At 35.6% G+C, this 17,114-nt stretch overlaps 1 protein-coding gene across 1 annotated transcript in view; it reads left to right on the top strand.

Moving 5' to 3' along the window:
• Positions 1–16,991, top strand: part of BRINP3 (BMP/retinoic acid inducible neural specific 3) — a 213,756-nt gene extending 196,765 nt beyond the window's left edge. The window contains exon 6 of the mRNA XM_007461248.1: positions 15,516–16,991. Coding sequence (XP_007461310.1) covers positions 15,516–16,632 — 1,117 coding nt within the window. The 3' untranslated portion in view covers positions 16,633–16,991. The remainder of the gene's footprint in view (positions 1–15,515) is intronic.
• The last annotated feature ends 123 nt before the right edge of the window (positions 16,992–17,114 follow it).

The following is a 17,114-nucleotide window of genomic DNA, read 5'->3' as shown; positions in this document are numbered from 1 at the left end:
AGCCTGCGCGTCCGGAGCCTGTGCTCCGCAACGGGAGAGGCCACAACATTGAGAGGCCCGCGTACCGAAAAAAAAAAAAAAAAAAAATTGGTTTCTGTGAATCTTCTAGAAGATGAAGCATTTTTGCAAAAGCATCAGGGTAAAACAATAACTATCTGTAAGTGACAAGACTTAACATGGCATGGTTGAATATCTGATTACAATGCAATTGTCAAAGAAATTTGGTTATTTCTGTGACATATAACCTCTTAAAATAATAACTAGAATTATGACTGATAACATTATACCAGGGCATATCCAAATTTTAGAAATTTCTAATAGTTTCTAGAACATTCATATTAATAACATTTATTCATATAATATAACCTAAGAAGGTTTATTACCACTCATTTGACAATGCTTTCCATCTAATTTAACATGCCAGATGAGGCTACTTAATTTAATATCTCTCTTTGAGATGTTTCAGGGGCCCTGAAACATCCCAGAGTTAGCTAGAGGTCAGAAGAACTTTATTTAGAATTTAATTTGAGAAGTTAGTCAAAGATATCAAAAGGTTTTAAAACACTTGGTCAAATAGCATTATAGATCACTGTGAAACAATACTTAGTTATTCAGTTAATCAAAATGACAATAAAATATTTCAAAGGCAAATACAGGAAGTTATAACAGATTACTTAAACCGTGAAGAAATTTACAATCTGTTATCAAAAGCAGATAAAGAAGTTTTGTCCTCTTAACAGAGAGAAACCAAATTCTGCTTTTGTACCACCTTACCTTTCATATTAAAATGTATTTACTCAAATTTATTCTAAATTAGCCAGTCCTGACCACACATTAAACTCTTTTCCCATGGTCTCCTTTCCACAAACCTTCTCTAACTTCCTTTTTTACCTTCAGGTTGTCTCTTTTTGTCGTTTTAGCCTCTTTTTAGGACAAAATTTCTTTCTTTTCACTTTACAAAGTGCATTTCCATTCCTTATACCTACTTTATTGCTTGCATACAAAGATGTTTTACTTTTTAATTTTTAGTGGTTTTAATTAAATGTTTTAATTAGAAATATTAAGCTCTAAAACCTTAATCTCTAGTGAAAACTAAGAAGTAAGCAATTATAAACTTTTACATTGACATTCTGTAGAATGACAAACTTATAAATACTATTCATAATTTCAAAAACATGTACTTTCTTATAGAAAATGTCTCAGTGTGGTACCAAACATATTTATTAATAGTCATAAATAACTTTAGTTTCTTTGTAAGAGCCTATGCTCAGTAATTAATGTTTCAGTATCTTATTTTATTTGGGGATCTAGATATTCAATAAACTTCCATCATTTAACTTAATTTAGAAAAACTAGTTTCAAGTTACCAAAAGTCTGGAGAAACTATTTTTAAGTAGACCCACCATAAAACATAATTATTCTTAAAGAGTTCACCTAAAAGCTCTTACTCCATTTATGTCTATTTAATTCACTTGTTCCCAACAATTATATTTAGATTACCCATGAAAACTTCATGAGACATTGGACCAAGCCAGCCACCATCCCCCATTTTTTTGCTAACAAATTTTGTAATAGAGATAATGTGAACTTATTTGAGTTTTAGTAAACCTAGGTACAATAAAAGTACTATACTTACTGTTGATGACTCTAAAGACATGTCTATATGAATTAAACCAACAAACTAAAATTAACTTTAATACCAAATATTAATTTAATACTGAATAATTCCCAGATCACATGAACCTGAATTTCATTTGGGTTAGTTTCTGTTATGTTTCTGAGAATTTATATAAGCACTTATTTTCTCTTAAATTATTAAATAGAACTCATTTACAATTAATTTTGGCAATACCACCCAAAGGTAGAAACAGTTTATATAATGTATTGATATAAATATAAAATGTATTGATATAAATGTATACTGTATTGATACATACACAGACATACATACATCCAGATAGACACAAAGAGATCTCATAGTTTCCATTTTTAAAACTTAGTTATGAATCAGGTATTACAATATAAAACTCACTAGTTTATGAGTGACAATTAGAATAAGTTAAATTTACTTGTTGAAGTTTAAAAGGCCTCTTTTCCCTTTTTTATTTTAACTTAATCTCGGGAATTGGAGATGGTCTAGGTCAGAGTTCAATGACCTGTACAACATTTACATCTCAAAGGCACAGTGAGGGAAATGCAAGCCTCCTAGAAGGACTTTTGTTCCCTTAGGGTCAGAATTTTGAAAAGATGTTTTATCTAGCTGGCTTTCTTTAACTGCGTACACAAAAGCCAGTTTTGGAATGCTAAAAGAGCTCCATCTTGGCCGTTTCAAGGCAAGATATTCTTAGTTCCCAATAAACTGAGCACTTGCAAGAATAAGCTCCATACGTATTGTGTTAGTTTGTGATTGGCTATCTGACTTCCCTCTGTCTTGTTCAGGAGTCTTTATTCCTCATTTTAAAGTTGGTTTGTCAGGATAAAATTAGTATTGAAAACTGCATGGTAGGCAGTTGTGCTGTTTGTGAGCTTAACTCCTGTACGTATTACTCTCGAATTGAGTTATTTCAGCAATTTTATGTCTCAATTTCTGGTTTCTCCCTTTGGCAGTCTAAAACCGTCATGGGTGCTCGGAACAATGGATGGCAAATCCTTATGTGTGCATCCCTAGACAAGAGAGTTTTTTTTAATTAATGAGTGGCTTTCCCTAAGAGAGTGCTGCATGGTATGAGGACTTTGCCTCCACCACTCCCATAAATTTCTCAGTTGCTTGAGAAAGCTGTACTGACTGGGAAGAGCTGTGGCCCTTATCTTTGGAGCTGAAAGCTCTCATATGGTATCTTCAATTTATTCCAACTAACCTTGTTTAAAATAGCCAATTCTAACAAAGGCATCAGATCAGCCTCCTACCTAATAACCCAGTCCAAACCTCCTCAGTGTCTTTCAGCTGAGCAAAATCTTGTCAGGGTCTTTCAACCGGGAAATCCAGATTCCTCTTCTTGAACTTAAGTCCAAGGGAAACATTGTCCTCACATCAAGTTTAGCAACCACTGAATAAAGCCCAGGATTGTCAGCCAAGGTGGGAGGTCCGAAACCAGGAGAGACTCACCCAATTCATCTGGATTCACCGAGGAGGTGGATGGGCATAAGGGGCCCTTGTTGGTACCAAGGATCCAGATCTTTGTAGAGTTCACGTGAAGGAGAGCAGTCTGCTCTGAGTCCTTCGTGGTTGTCAAAACTGTTGACTAAAAAAAAAAAACAAACCACACACACAATGTAAGAGCTAGGAGTTGAGTTTTATTTAGGGTCTTACTGAGGAATATAACCCAGGAGACTGACTCTCAGATAGCCTTGAGGAACTGCTCCAAAGAGATAAGAAGAAGTGGCCAGATATATGTGATTCGGGCTAGGGAAAACATGCAGTCAAACACACATCTCAATAAAAGGTTACTGCTTGTCATAAAGATTAGATATCTCCATTAATAATTTTAGTGTTTTTCTGTGAATGGAAAGATGCAAGAATCTGCGTTCATTTTTACTTTTCTGAGAGAACTGTAATTATCTAAGGGACCTGTTTTTCCAAAGCACAGAATGCCTTATCCTGTTTTTTGTCCTGAATAATTAGAGGTTTAGGTTTTATTTTAATAGGTAAAATTGCAATTTGAATAAACCCATCTTTGCTGTAGAAATATCTGGCAGTTTCTTTGTTTCAGGTCAACATTTGTCTGTAAATACCAATGATGTAGGCTGTCTAAGGATCTGTTTCTATCAATAGCTTTGTCTCTTTGCTATGAATGACATTTGTTTGCTTGTTCACAATTCTCATAACTACATATTTTTATTGGGTATTGTAGATGATAGTATATATTGACTCTGACGTATGTTATTTTATTGGAATAATGTTGATTTTTAACTTGGCAGGCAGTTTTATTATTTGTTGACTATACTGTCTTTGCAGATATTTGGTTTAACATTTTATTACAGTGAGTCTGTCCTAGTTCAACACTTAGTTTAGGGCTAATCTTTAGTCTTGTGACGGTCTTTACCACAAAGACATGGCTTTTCTGGCATTTGAATGTGTTTACCAAGCCACTCTACTTTGGAGATATCCAAACTGCAAACAATGTCTCATCTGTGATAGGCAAGAAATACAGCCTTTATTAAGCACTGCAGATCTTTCAGCTTTTGCTTTCTGATTGGCTCCTCAAAGTTTGTCTCACAATTGTAGAGTTTAGGAGTCAGTCATGGATTTGAGGGGAATTTGTTCAGGGTTTTCTCTCTTCTTTACTTCTTTCAGAATTATTTTCCTCAATTTACATCTTCTCTGGCAACTCCCCATTTCCATTCTGCACACATCAAGCCTTTAAGAATGTCGTTTCTGACTGAGTTTCATCCTCCCCATGTTGCCCAGAATGGGGAGTGTCCTTAGGGCAAAACTACAGGACTGCAACTCTCAGTTTCTCCATTCGTGCTGCTCCCTTCCTTTAGGTTAAAAACTCATTTAGCTTTTGACTGTTTTGGACTTTCTATAACTCCTTTAACTAGTGGTTCTTTCTATTTTGCTCAAATTTTATAAATTATTATTGGGAGGGTTAATTGAAGACAAACTACTCTAGTATTAACTGATTTTCAACTAAAAAAAGAAAAACTGAAGGAATTTTTATTGGAGTTGCATTAGATATAGAAATACATTTGTGGAGAATTGATATCTTTCCTAACGAGGCTTTCTATTTGTGAATATTGTGAATGTAACTGCACTGATTTACTTATGCTTCAATGTCTTTTAAATTTTTTTAATACTTTTATGTTTTGTTACCTCTAATTTTTGTTATTTATAACAAAAGTTTGTTACATATAACAAGAACTACACGTTAAGTATGGTATGAATAGGTATGTATTTCTATTTATTTAACCTTCTTGGAATTTTTTGTGCTTCATGAATCTCAAGATTTATGTATTTTATCGATTTTGAAGAATTCTCACTTACTATAATTTTATATAGAATCTCCCCTATTTTCTCTGTTTGCTGCCTCTGGAACTCTGATTAGGTATTTGTCAGTTTTTGTAACATAATACTCTAGATATGTTTTATATTTTCAATCTCTTTTCCTCTCTGTGGTGTATATTCTCAGTATTATTATTTCATTTATCTTTAATTCACCAATTTTGTGCTCAGTTTAGCTAATCTGCTGTTTTACATTTTAATAAGGTTTAAATTAAAATCATCATCATTATCATCATCTTAGTTCCTTTGTTTTTTCAGATTTGTTTTGATAACCCCTGGTGCCTCTTGAAATTATTTAAATATGTTCCTGATAATTGACTTTAATATCACATAATTCCAATTTCTGTAGTCTGTGGTGTTAAGATTATGCCTTTTGCACATTTTTAATCTTGGGACCCTGATTCCTCTTTCTTTTTTTTTTTTTTTCTACTGTGAGTTCATGGTCAAAATAATTTCATCTATATTGATTCTTCAAGTCCTTCATAAAATGTAAAGGATGTGCATTCTTTTAGAAAGTATATATTTCATTTTGCCACAATAAAACAATTTGGAGCACTTTAAAATAAGTTATGATTTTCATTGATGTTTTTGAATTTTTAGATTATGTACTTTCTGCAAAAAACTTTGAATTTGTAGATTATGTATTTTCTCTTCTACTAACAGTGAGGTCAGGGCTGGCACTCATTTTGCTCTCTTCCTTTTCTAGGCCTTTTTGTTTGTTTACTTGTTTGTTTGTTTTGTTTTTAAGCTGACTCTTTCTTTAAGTTCATAGTCTCAGTCTTCCCAGCTTCTTAGAGCAGGTCTCCAGTTCAACTTCTTGCCCTTCAGGTGTCCTGGACTTTTTTTCCTATACCCAACACAGCCACCAAAACCTCTAGATCAGGTACACCCACATCTTCCTACATATATATTCTTTTAGTTCAATTTCAGCCTCTGAAATTTACTCCATATTTTATTCTGCATCATAAATGCATTTAAAATTTTTTTGCCAGAATTATTTGGCATTTTGTGTTGAGGAGTTTTTAAAAGTATTTCCTCTGACATTTTTCCATAAACATAAATCCATAATTCAATTTTGCTTTAGCAATTTGGTTTAGCAGGGTTGCATGGGAAGAAATTTTGCTAGTATCTAGGGATTCCAATGAAACGACATTCATTTTCTTCTTTCTGAGGAGCCTATATTCCAACTATGAAAACTAACATGCAAAAATTATAGTTATTATAATGAATGGTATACTTTAGTTGAAATAAGAATCTATTAAACAATAATATATGGCTGTACGTGGCTTAATTACAAATACGGTAATATAGATAAGTAATATACTCATTCAAAGAATTAAGTTGTTGTAAGTAGGATTATTAAGAAAAACTATTTACAGTAGAAATGATTCAATTTGCATCTTGAACTGGCTAAGCTGAGGATAAAGGATATTAAACTCTGTAACAAGAAAATTCATTGTGGTTGAAATTGATCTGGCGTATTTAGGGAGGGGAACAGGGAGAGCCTAAATGGAAAACATACTTTATAGAGTACTGAAAGCTAAATGTTGTCTGATTGTAAAGGGTTTTAAAAGTTAGGCAAAATATATATTTTATATGAAGGATATTGGGTGCCATGAAATAAGAAATAGATCAATTTTAGGAAGATTAGCTTGGAGGTACACAAATGTAATAAAATGACAAAAAGAGCAGGTACAGGACCTCCAGAAGCTAAGTTTTACTTTAGTTGAGACAGGAAGGGATGAGTTAATATCCATCATTGTAGATAACAATCATGGTTGTATTAGGAGAGAAGAAAATGAGTTTAGAGACATTCAATTTGGAGAGATGCTTATCACACAAATGCAGGCATAACATAGACAGTTCATACCATAATTGTGTTCATGGTTATATGACTAGAGGGACATTGAATTTGGACAAATTATATTTTCTTTATTTAATTGAAAAATATGCTTTAGATATAAATAGTATCACTTTTAGAAACATTAAAATTTGATTAAATTATTTAAATGATAGTTTAATTTGTTTTCAAGTTTTCAGTGCCCAAGAACATTTTATTGTTTTTTTCTAAATTGATGAGAAATTGGTCATGAAATATACTTTAAAGAAAAACAGAAATTATGTAAATAAGACAATTTTTGAAAATGTTTATCACTCACTGGATATCAAGAAAATCATATGAAATACTAAAAATAATAAATACAACCAAGGAATTAACAATTTAGCCTTGAATTTACTTCTTTAGTTTCTCTTTTTTGTTCATTAATTTATTCATTCATGTCAAATTTATATTTAGCTTGAAATATTAGGGTCAGAGATGAACAGATCTGTGAAAGATTAAATAAAATGGTCTTTTCATAAATTTTATTTTAACATATTCTATTTATATTGTTTAGATTTTCAGATTTGGATTCATCATACACATATCTTAAGACTAATAGTTTCAAAAGGTTGTAATAGGAAAACTTAAGCATAAACACTGTAAACTGATTTAGGTAAGTTATGATAAAAAAATGGTGAAGTAAACAAATATATATTTTCCCTCACAGCATGTATAATGTAATGAAGGATACAGATGATTGGGTAATAATGACTTGGTATAATGAATATTATGGTGGGTGAAAATCAGGATGTTATAAAAGCACATAGGAGAGACATGAGTCACTCATATTTGCAGAGTAATTGCATTTGTGTCAATATTCCTCAATTACAATACTTAATAGACTGAACTTGCACATAATAAATACTTTTCAAGTCTTTTTAACTTAACATCTAATGTGATTTAGTGGGCAAAATATTTTGATTTTTGGTAATCTTTGGAGGAAAATTAGACGTGGACTCTATTTTTTTTTTTTTGATTATATATTCCCTTTATGTCCAGTAAAGTAATTGTGTTCTTCATGTGCCTCACATTTCATACCCTGAATGTTGACTTTTTCTTTTCATATTTTATGTTATAAGTAGAAGGAAGACATATCTATTGATTTTTCTTGAACTATAGTATTAAATGCAGCACAGATGTGGACAAAATGTTTCAGTAGCTCTCTAAGAAGTAAGCAGATTTTTCTGTATACACCATTCAACCAAATGAATTACAGATTAGTTGGACCGAAGCTTTTTGGTTTGATGTAGTTCCACTTATTACTTTTTTGCTCTTATCTTTTGTGCTTTTGGTGTCATACCCCCCAAATTATTGGGAGTAATAAAGACAAGGATGCACTTTCAGTTCTACCACTTACCAGCTATTTGACCTTCTATAAGTTCTAATTATCTAAGCTTTTTACAACTCATGTCCTTAAATATAGATAGGGATAACAAGGGTCCTTACTTCAAGGAGTAGTGAGAATTGGGAGAATTAAATGTAATAATGCCTGTAAAAAGATTGTGCACGTGAGAAAACCTTAATGAATGTTACCTTGGCTAATATTATCTTTAAAATACGACTTAAAATACATCTTCAACTTCACTTTTTCATTGTCTTCCTGCAAGCCAAAAGTTTTAGTAGATACTTGAACTCAAGTTTATAAAACTAAAATGTGTATATGTATATATGCATCTATAGGTTTATAGATGTGTATCTATATACACATGTGATACATATACATACATATGCTTCCTTGGGAGACTCATAACCAAGGGATCTTTGGCAATGATATTCTTTTTCTTGGGATGTGATACAGTCTTGGTCGTGTTATCAATAACTAGGTCTATTTGATAAAAGTGAAATGCAGAGGGGCTTCCCTGGTGGCGCAGTGGTTGAGAGTCCGCCTGCCGATGCAGGGGACACGGGTTCGTGCCCCGGTCTGGGGAGATCCCACATGCCGCGGAGCGGCTGGGCCTGTGAGCTATGGCCACTGAGCCTGCGCGTCCGGAGCCTGTGCTCCGCAACAGGAGAGGCCACAACAGTGAGAGGCCCACGTACCGCAAAAAAAAAAAGTGAAATGCAGAGATAAAGAGTAAGATTATGCAATGTAATACACAAATTGTTGAAGATAAAATGAAAATTTCCATTTCCTGGAAGAAAATAGCATTTGTAATAAAGAAAGTACATATGATGCTATTTCTTTAAAAGATAACAATAGTAATAACAGTGATCATAAGGATAGCATTTCCATTTATTTATCATTTATTCTGTGCACAGGCACTCTTTAAGGACTTTTCCAGCAATTGTGCTTTAATTCTTACAACAACCTATATTTTATTCCCATTTTCCATATGAGTTAAGGGAAACAATATTCAAAGTTGACAGTTTAGCTCCCAAAAGTGGATTGAAGCCAATATAGTGGGCTGTCACTCAAGTGCCTAATTTTATTTAATAATTAAAAGTTATTTTACCTTTGATGCTGTCCAGCATGGAAATAATTTTTTTTTTCCTAAAGTCATTTGTTAAGCATTTTTCCTCACTATTCAACACACATTATAAAAAAAATAGACTTGCTTCTCTGAGTCTGTCTTCATTGTAATACTTAATAGATATATAACTGAGAAAGTCATTGAAACTCTGAGCCTCAGTATTTTTCAAATTTTAGAATGGGTTTAAGTTTTACAAGTTACTGTGAAGAATTAAAAATAACAAGTACAAAGTGGCTGTCCCATGATATGAGAGAAATTCACTAAATAGCTAATTATTATTACTGTAACACAATAGAACTTATTAAAGTAGGCTTTACTGTTTGGTTTATTCTTCTGTGTATGTGTATGCCAAAAATTTCTATTGCAGGGTTTGCAAATTTAGCATACACGGTGGCCACAAGGCCCCAAATGCATGTTAATTCAAAGCCATCTGCTGCTGCCCTCTTCTCTACAGAAATTTTAACTTTTCCCTACCTTCTTCTGGACATATTCTTACAGCCTGAGAGCTAATTGGTATTTAAAGAGCCCCTAATAGTTGTTTTGGTTGTTAATTTTCATACATAGGAAACTTACAGCTTCTGTGTACAAAACATTTCTCCAAGACTGCTTATTTTATTTTATTATTTTATTTTATTTTAGCCCTGAAAAAAACCATTTTATTAAAAGTACATCAGCTTTACCTGATATTTAAAATACTATTGGTATAATACAAGGAGAAAGATGGTTGCTAAATTTAATACAATCGACTTCTGGCTAAATTTCTTTACCACTCTTTACTGCACATAGAATAAATTTAAAACCTAAACAATACTCTGCCTGATCTGGCCACTACTTTCCGCACAGTCTAATATTGCACTGATATTCTCTTCACTCCAGCTGTACTGGCTCTCATTTAGTTCCTTAAAACAAAACCTTTCCTACCTCAAGTCCTTTGCAAATATAGTTCTCTTAGTGCAATGCTCTTTGCTTTGCCAAGACTGATTTTTTCTGCAGGACAGCATATTTTAAAAAGAGCTTCCTGAGCCCTACTCCTAGGGGTTCTTATAGTATGCCTGGGGTGGGGTACAGGAATCTGTTTTGCCAATCCCATTTAACATTGTCGACTGAAAAAAATGCACAATCTGAGAGCTGTGAATTAAGTTTTATTGGGGGCAAAATGACTATAGCCTGGGAGACAGCATTTCAGATGGCTCTGAGAAACGGCTCTGAAGAGAGAGTGGGGAAGGTCAGTGTTCTGTATGATTTTAGTGAAGGGGGTGTACACACAGTCAAGCACACATTGTGGCAGACGCTGTCTGCTAGTCACGAGGAGCAGATGACATCATGAAGGATTTTAGTGCTTTTCTGGATATGAGGAGATACAAGAATTGGGCTCATAAATTCTTCTCCTGAAAGTATCTAACTATCTGAACCCCTTTTCTGCCAGTTTTTCCCAGAGCACAGAGTGCCTCATTCCCGATCTCCACCTTGAACTCCTTTCGGAGGGTGTTGAAGGACAGCAGCTGCAGTGGCTAGTGACTTAATTCTCGTAGAACCAGATGGCAAGTGCCATCTGGGATGGGATTTGTTACATCACCTCATCCTGACAACAGATCAACAGGTGAACTCAGGGTGAGCCATTGAGGTTCAGAAAGCTGTACACATTCCCCAGGGTCATGCGGAATCAAAATCTGAACCAATGTTTCTTGGAATTCTAAAACTTTCACTCAAGGTTAAAGAGGCTAAGTGACTTGTCCCAGGTCACCAGGTGAAGTCTGACCTAGAAATCCAGTGTTCATTCTCCCAGTCTAGTGCTCTTTTGACACTCACATAACATGTGTCCTGTAGAGAAGAGCAGATTTTAAATACATAGAGAACATTACAGATTAAACAGAGACAACTGAACTTAATGTACGTCTAATCTTCTCAACTTAGTTTGCTACCTGATTTTTCAAATAAAAACAGGCTATCGGCTTTTTAGCTAATTATATTTTTTCCAAAAGTTTAACTTAACTCTGGAAGGTATTTTCCTTTCTGTAACACTATCATCTTAAAGCTTTTTAGAAATTATTTTCAAGTGCACACTTACTTCCTGATGGAAAAGGAGTTCCTATATCCCTTGAATTGTTCCATATCATTGTCATTCTCAAGTCAATGGCTTTAATACTGTCTTCCCCTAGTTTCTTTCTTCTGTTCTATAATCTGTGTAGTTCCTTCACTTTAATTTCTTTCTCTCTCCCTCCCTCCTTACTCCTTCTCTCCATCCTTTTTCCTTCCTTTCCTATTTCCTTTGTTTAGTAAATATTAATTGAAGTGTTATTAAGTAGATGTCAGGGACAAGACCACATGTTTGATAAAAAGAAACAAACCTACCTGCCTGCCAGAAGCTCATCTTTCAACATTGCATCCTCTGTCCTAGCCCTAGTAGATCCTAAATAGTTTATGTGAATAAAAGTTATATATGAGAATAGAAACTGTAGCATTACTTTGTTTTAATACTTAGGTATAAAAGGAAAGAGTTTTAAAAAAATACTTGCTACCACCTAATTTTTATGTTGAAGACATTTCTCTTCAAAAAAAAATGTTTAGATTTAAAAAGAAAAACAGTTAAATTTTACTTTGTCAGGGAAAAAAAAAAGTGATCTTTTGGGTAAGTGAATAATCCATGTACAGTCCTGAAATTTGCTCTGTTTTCTATTTTTGACCACTGCCTTCACCAAGATTTTACAAGGGGTAAAGACTAATTATCGAAATTTGTTCCTTTAAAAATCTATTCCCTACTTGTGAAATGCACTAAAACAGTCAAAAGGTAGGTAATGGGGGAAGGACAAGAAGCAGCAAGGGAGAAAATCCACGTGTTAGCTCTTCTGTCTCAGGGAACAGGAGCTTTGACAGCACACCAAGCTATCAATATTCATACATGACAAACTGAAACCCATGAAGCTGGGACACATTCCTTCAGTAATGCATCTGTGGGGACGTGAAAAGGATTGGAAAAGACTGAAAGCTAGAAAAGCCATTGCTTTTCGAAAGTGTCCAAATGAGTCTTTCTATGGTGCCCTAGTTTTGTGAGCTCTGCCTTCAGTCTTAGGTCTATTATTTCATTTTTTTGTTTGTCCTTACGATTTGGAAACATGATGAGAGCTTACAGTGAGAGATGAATTGACTCAGGGAATTTATGCTTTGTTTCCAAGGAAGAAAATATAATTTTCAATCCAATAGCATATATATTTTACATGCCCTATAGTAGATAGATATAAATAGAACTACAGAAAGAGAGAAGGAGGAGAGAAAGGGAGAGAGAAGAGAAAGAAAGAAAGGAAAAGCAAGCAGGCAAGCAGGCAAGCAAGAAAGGAAGGAAGGAAGAAAAGGAAGGAAGAAAGAAAGAAAAATGGAAAGAAATGAGGGAGGGAGGAAGGAGAGAAAGAGAGAAAGAAGGCAAGAGGGAGAGAGATTAATTCATTCAGAGCATATTGATGAAATAAATATATCAGTAACTGCAGAAAGAACAAGTCAGCAATAATTTCTATGTTCTGAGACTGAATACAGAAATAATGAATCAGGCTCTTTCCTCAACCAGCAAAAGGAAACTTTTTGCACATTTATTCCGCAGCAAGAAAACAAGGAACCAGAGGAGAGGAGGAGAGATACTCATATAGAGATGTATGGCTCACAAAGTGCCAATCATTCCTATTTCACGATCCAGGGCATCCTCCTGGGAGAGTTTTCCTGAGAACTTATTTTTAAAGTATCTTGAGAAAGTTAGAAATGAATTTTATAGGTGTAGTTTCCCAGTCAGTGTTTTTCAGTGTAAGAAATAATTAAGAGGAAAATGTTTCATGTTTTGGTTGGGTTTGATTTGGTTTTACCTTTTATTCTGGGTCTATAGAAAACAGTTCCATTTAGGGAATCTGGAAAAGAAAGGTTTTTTAAAATATATGTTTACTAAGATTTTTATATAGATTTAATTGTGTGCAAATGTCAAAGTGTATGTTGTGAAACTCCACTTCCTGCAACTTGGGAGTTAGGTCTTTAAAAGTGTATTAAATATGCAGTTTAGGGCTTTAAATTTCACTTAAAAATATGCCTATTGAGAAAATGTTCCTTTAATTTGTCTATGCCTTTGATCTAATATTCATTAAGTATGAGAGGCATTCTGCTAGGCATGGGATATAAAGCTATAAGCAAAGCATATATGATTCTGGCAAGCTGAATATTATATTTAATGGGATAAATGGAGTATAAACAAGTAAGTACACAATATAACATTTTAAGTGGAAAAAGGCACTATGAATAAAAATAAGTAAATATTATGAGGGAATTAAGGAGTTATTTAATTTATTTGGAAAAACAGGGAGGAGCTTACTTAAAAAAAAAAAAAAAGTGTTATATTGCAAAGGGGAAGGAGCAGAGACCAAAAATGAATGTACAAAAATGAATATCTAGCCCATATATTGTTCTGAATGTGATAAAAAATTGTTTTTATTGATTATTTACACAGATTAATACCTGTATTTTACCAGCATATACAAATTCTTTAAAATGGCAGCAGTGTAATAAGTCTAAAGGATTGAGTATGATATATACAATTTGTAGAAAACCTCATATGTACTGAATAATGAACACTGGAAAGGCATAAGAATACCAAAAAGAGATGCAATTTTTAGTGTCTACTGTGACACATGCTCGGTACAATTGTCTAAAGACATGCATCCAGTCTGAGCCTATTTCTCACAAGAACTCAATATGGAAGATATCACTAACTTAGGCCATTCAACTTTTCCAGGATCATGCAGCTAGTATGAGAAAGCAGCAAGATAAAAACAAAGAATTGTCTGATTACATGGCCACACGCTTTTCCTTCATTATTTTACTGAGATTTTAAACACACTAAAAGAGTGAATAATGTGGGAAAACAGGAAAAGTAAGATGTTAAATTTGCATCATGATTAGCCTGATTTCTGGATATAAGTAATGTTAATGATCCAAATCAAACACATTCAACTAACACACTTAACCCTTATTAAGAGAACTTGTAGTTAGTTTTAATGAGATATTTTCAACAATTTTCTTGAGCAGACCATAAGGATAAAAATCAAACATGTTTTTTTTTTTTTTTTTTGTGGTACGCGGGCCTCTCACTGCCGTGGCCCCTCCCGCTGCGGAGCACAGGCTCCGGACGCGCAGGCCCAGCGGCCACGGCTCACGGGCCCAGCCGCTCCGCGGCACGCGGGAATCCTCCCGGACCGGGGCACGACCCCGCCTCCCCCGCATCGGCAGGCGGACTCTCAACCACTGCGCCACCAGGGAAGCCCCTCAAACATGTTTTAATAATATTTTCCCTCTCAGTGGGTACTTGTTCTTTCAATGTTGATGAAACCCTAGGATTTAAATCCATTGATTGACAGTTAAAAGTTTCTTGTTTTTCTCTCATTTTTATCTCACTTTCTATTTAGGCTTCCTGCAGCATTAGTGCTCTGTGAAACTAAGAGTGAATGAATGAACAATCGTCATTCATACACTCTAATTCTACTCTAGATATTTGATGATAAAACCATTTTTACTTCCCGTTGTTGGATATCATTTCAAAACTATAACCAAGGGCTTCCCTGATGGCGCAGTGGTTGAGAGCCCGCCTGCCGATGCAGGGGACACGGGTTGGTGCCACGGTCTGGGAAGATCCCACATGCCGGGGAGCGGCTGGGCCCGTGAGCCATGGCCGCTGAGCCTGCGCGTCCGGAGCCTGTGCTCCGCAACGGGAGAGGCCACAACAGTGAGAGGCCCACGTTCCACAAAAAACAAACAAACAAACAAACAAAACTATAACCAACCCAATTATAGACACAGTCAGCTTCCAAGTACACTAGTGAGATGCCATGCAATGTCTTCAGAAGGTATTTCATGTAGTTTTCCAGTTCAAATCAAGTGTATCCATCGTTAATGTACAATGATGAATGAAAAAATATACGTAATTTAAATATACATAATACTTAAATATATGAATATTATATGTGTATATATCTTTTCAATTATGGTGTTCTTTTTTAATATCACAGTTAAATAACTGGGAAGGACCTAAGAACGTGATAGTGAAGCTTTCAAACCTAAGGTAACTTGATTGCAGGACACACAAACAAACGCCTTTGCATTTATACAGATTCCTTTTGTTTTCTATTCTTAGAACCTCAACCTACTGGCTCACTCGCATCCAGTCTTTTCTCTACTGCAATGAGAATGGGCTCCTGGGCAGCTTTTCAGAAGAGACGCACTCGTGCACGTGTCCCAACGACCAGGTGGTCTGCACGGCCTTCCTGCCCTGCACGGTGGGCGACGCGTCCGCCTGCCTCACCTGCGCCCCTGACAACCGCACCCGCTGCGGCGCCTGCAACACGGGCTACATGCTCAGCCAGGGGCTCTGCAAGCCCGAGGTCGCCGAGTCCACCGATCATTACATTGGCTTCGAGACCGACCTGCAAGATCTCGAGATGAAGTACCTGTTGCAGAAAACGGACAGGCGACTAGAGGTCCACGCCATCTTCATCAGCAACGACATGCGCCTCAACAGCTGGTTCGACCCCTCCTGGCGGAAGCGGATGCTCCTCACTTTGAAGAGCAACAAGTACAAGTCGAGCCTGGTCCACATGATCCTGGGTCTCTCTTTACAGATTTGCTTAACTAAAAACAGCACCCTGGAGCCGGTGTTGGCCGTTTACGTCAATCCCTTCGGAGGCAGCCACTCTGAGAGCTGGTTTATGCCTGTGGATGAAAACAGCTTCCCCGACTGGGAGCGGACTAAGCTGGACCTCCCCCTGCAGTGTTACAACTGGTCGCTGACTCTGGGGAACAAGTGGAAGACATTTTTTGAGACAGTGCACATCTACCTGAGGAGTCGCATCAAGTCAAATGGCCCCAACGGCAACGAGAGCATTTACTACGAACCTCTGGAGTTCATCGACCCTTCCCGGAACCTGGGTTATATGAAAATCAATAACATTCAAGTGTTTGGCTACAGCATGCACTTTGACCCGGAAGCAATTCGGGACCTGATTCTGCAGCTGGACTACCCCTATACTCAGGGATCCCAGGACTCAGCACTTTTGCAACTTCTAGAGATAAGAGACCGTGTAAATAAACTCTCCCCGCCCGGTCAGCGTCGTCTAGATCTTTTCTCTTGCTTGCTTCGTCATAGACTCAAGCTGTCTACAAGTGAGGTGGTGAGGATCCAATCTGCTCTGCAGGCGTTTAATGCCAAATTGCCAAACACAGTGGATTATGACACGACCAAATTATGTAGTTAACCATAAATGTCAAGCACAACCCAAAATCTTGAAGGAGTTTTTACAGTGCTTTTGTGGAACAGTTTATGTTTGGAAGAGTAAATTTAAATTGTCTTTTCAATATCTGTCTTATATCAGTCAATAACATTGGATGGCAATTTACACACATGAACTTGCTGACAATGAATATATTATACTGCAGTTTTGGTTTCTGAATGAAATAAATACTGACGCCAGTCTAGAAGACATTCTACTTTTTACAATAAATTTCATTTGTAATTTTATATGTTCCGTGGCAATGCTTTTGTGCATTACATCCTCTAGAGGGAACATAAAAAGATACCAATAAAATTTTGTAGCTGAACAGTTATTAAAAAGAAGTGCTGTGGGATTCCTTTTTTCCATGAAATGAGTTCTATTTTGATATAGCTTGTTAGAACCTGGAGAAAATTCCCCAAGATATTTTAATTGAAACACTTGAAGGTCCCTTTCAACAGACTGTA

The sequence above is a fragment of the Lipotes vexillifer genome, unplaced genomic scaffold, assembly GCF_000442215.2.
Source record: "Lipotes vexillifer unplaced genomic scaffold, Lipotes_vexillifer_v1.1 scaffold66, whole genome shotgun sequence".
NCBI lineage: Eukaryota > Metazoa > Chordata > Mammalia > Artiodactyla > Lipotidae > Lipotes > Lipotes vexillifer.
Note: the sequence above shows the minus strand (reverse complement) of the source record. Positions and strands in the feature narration are given on the sequence as shown.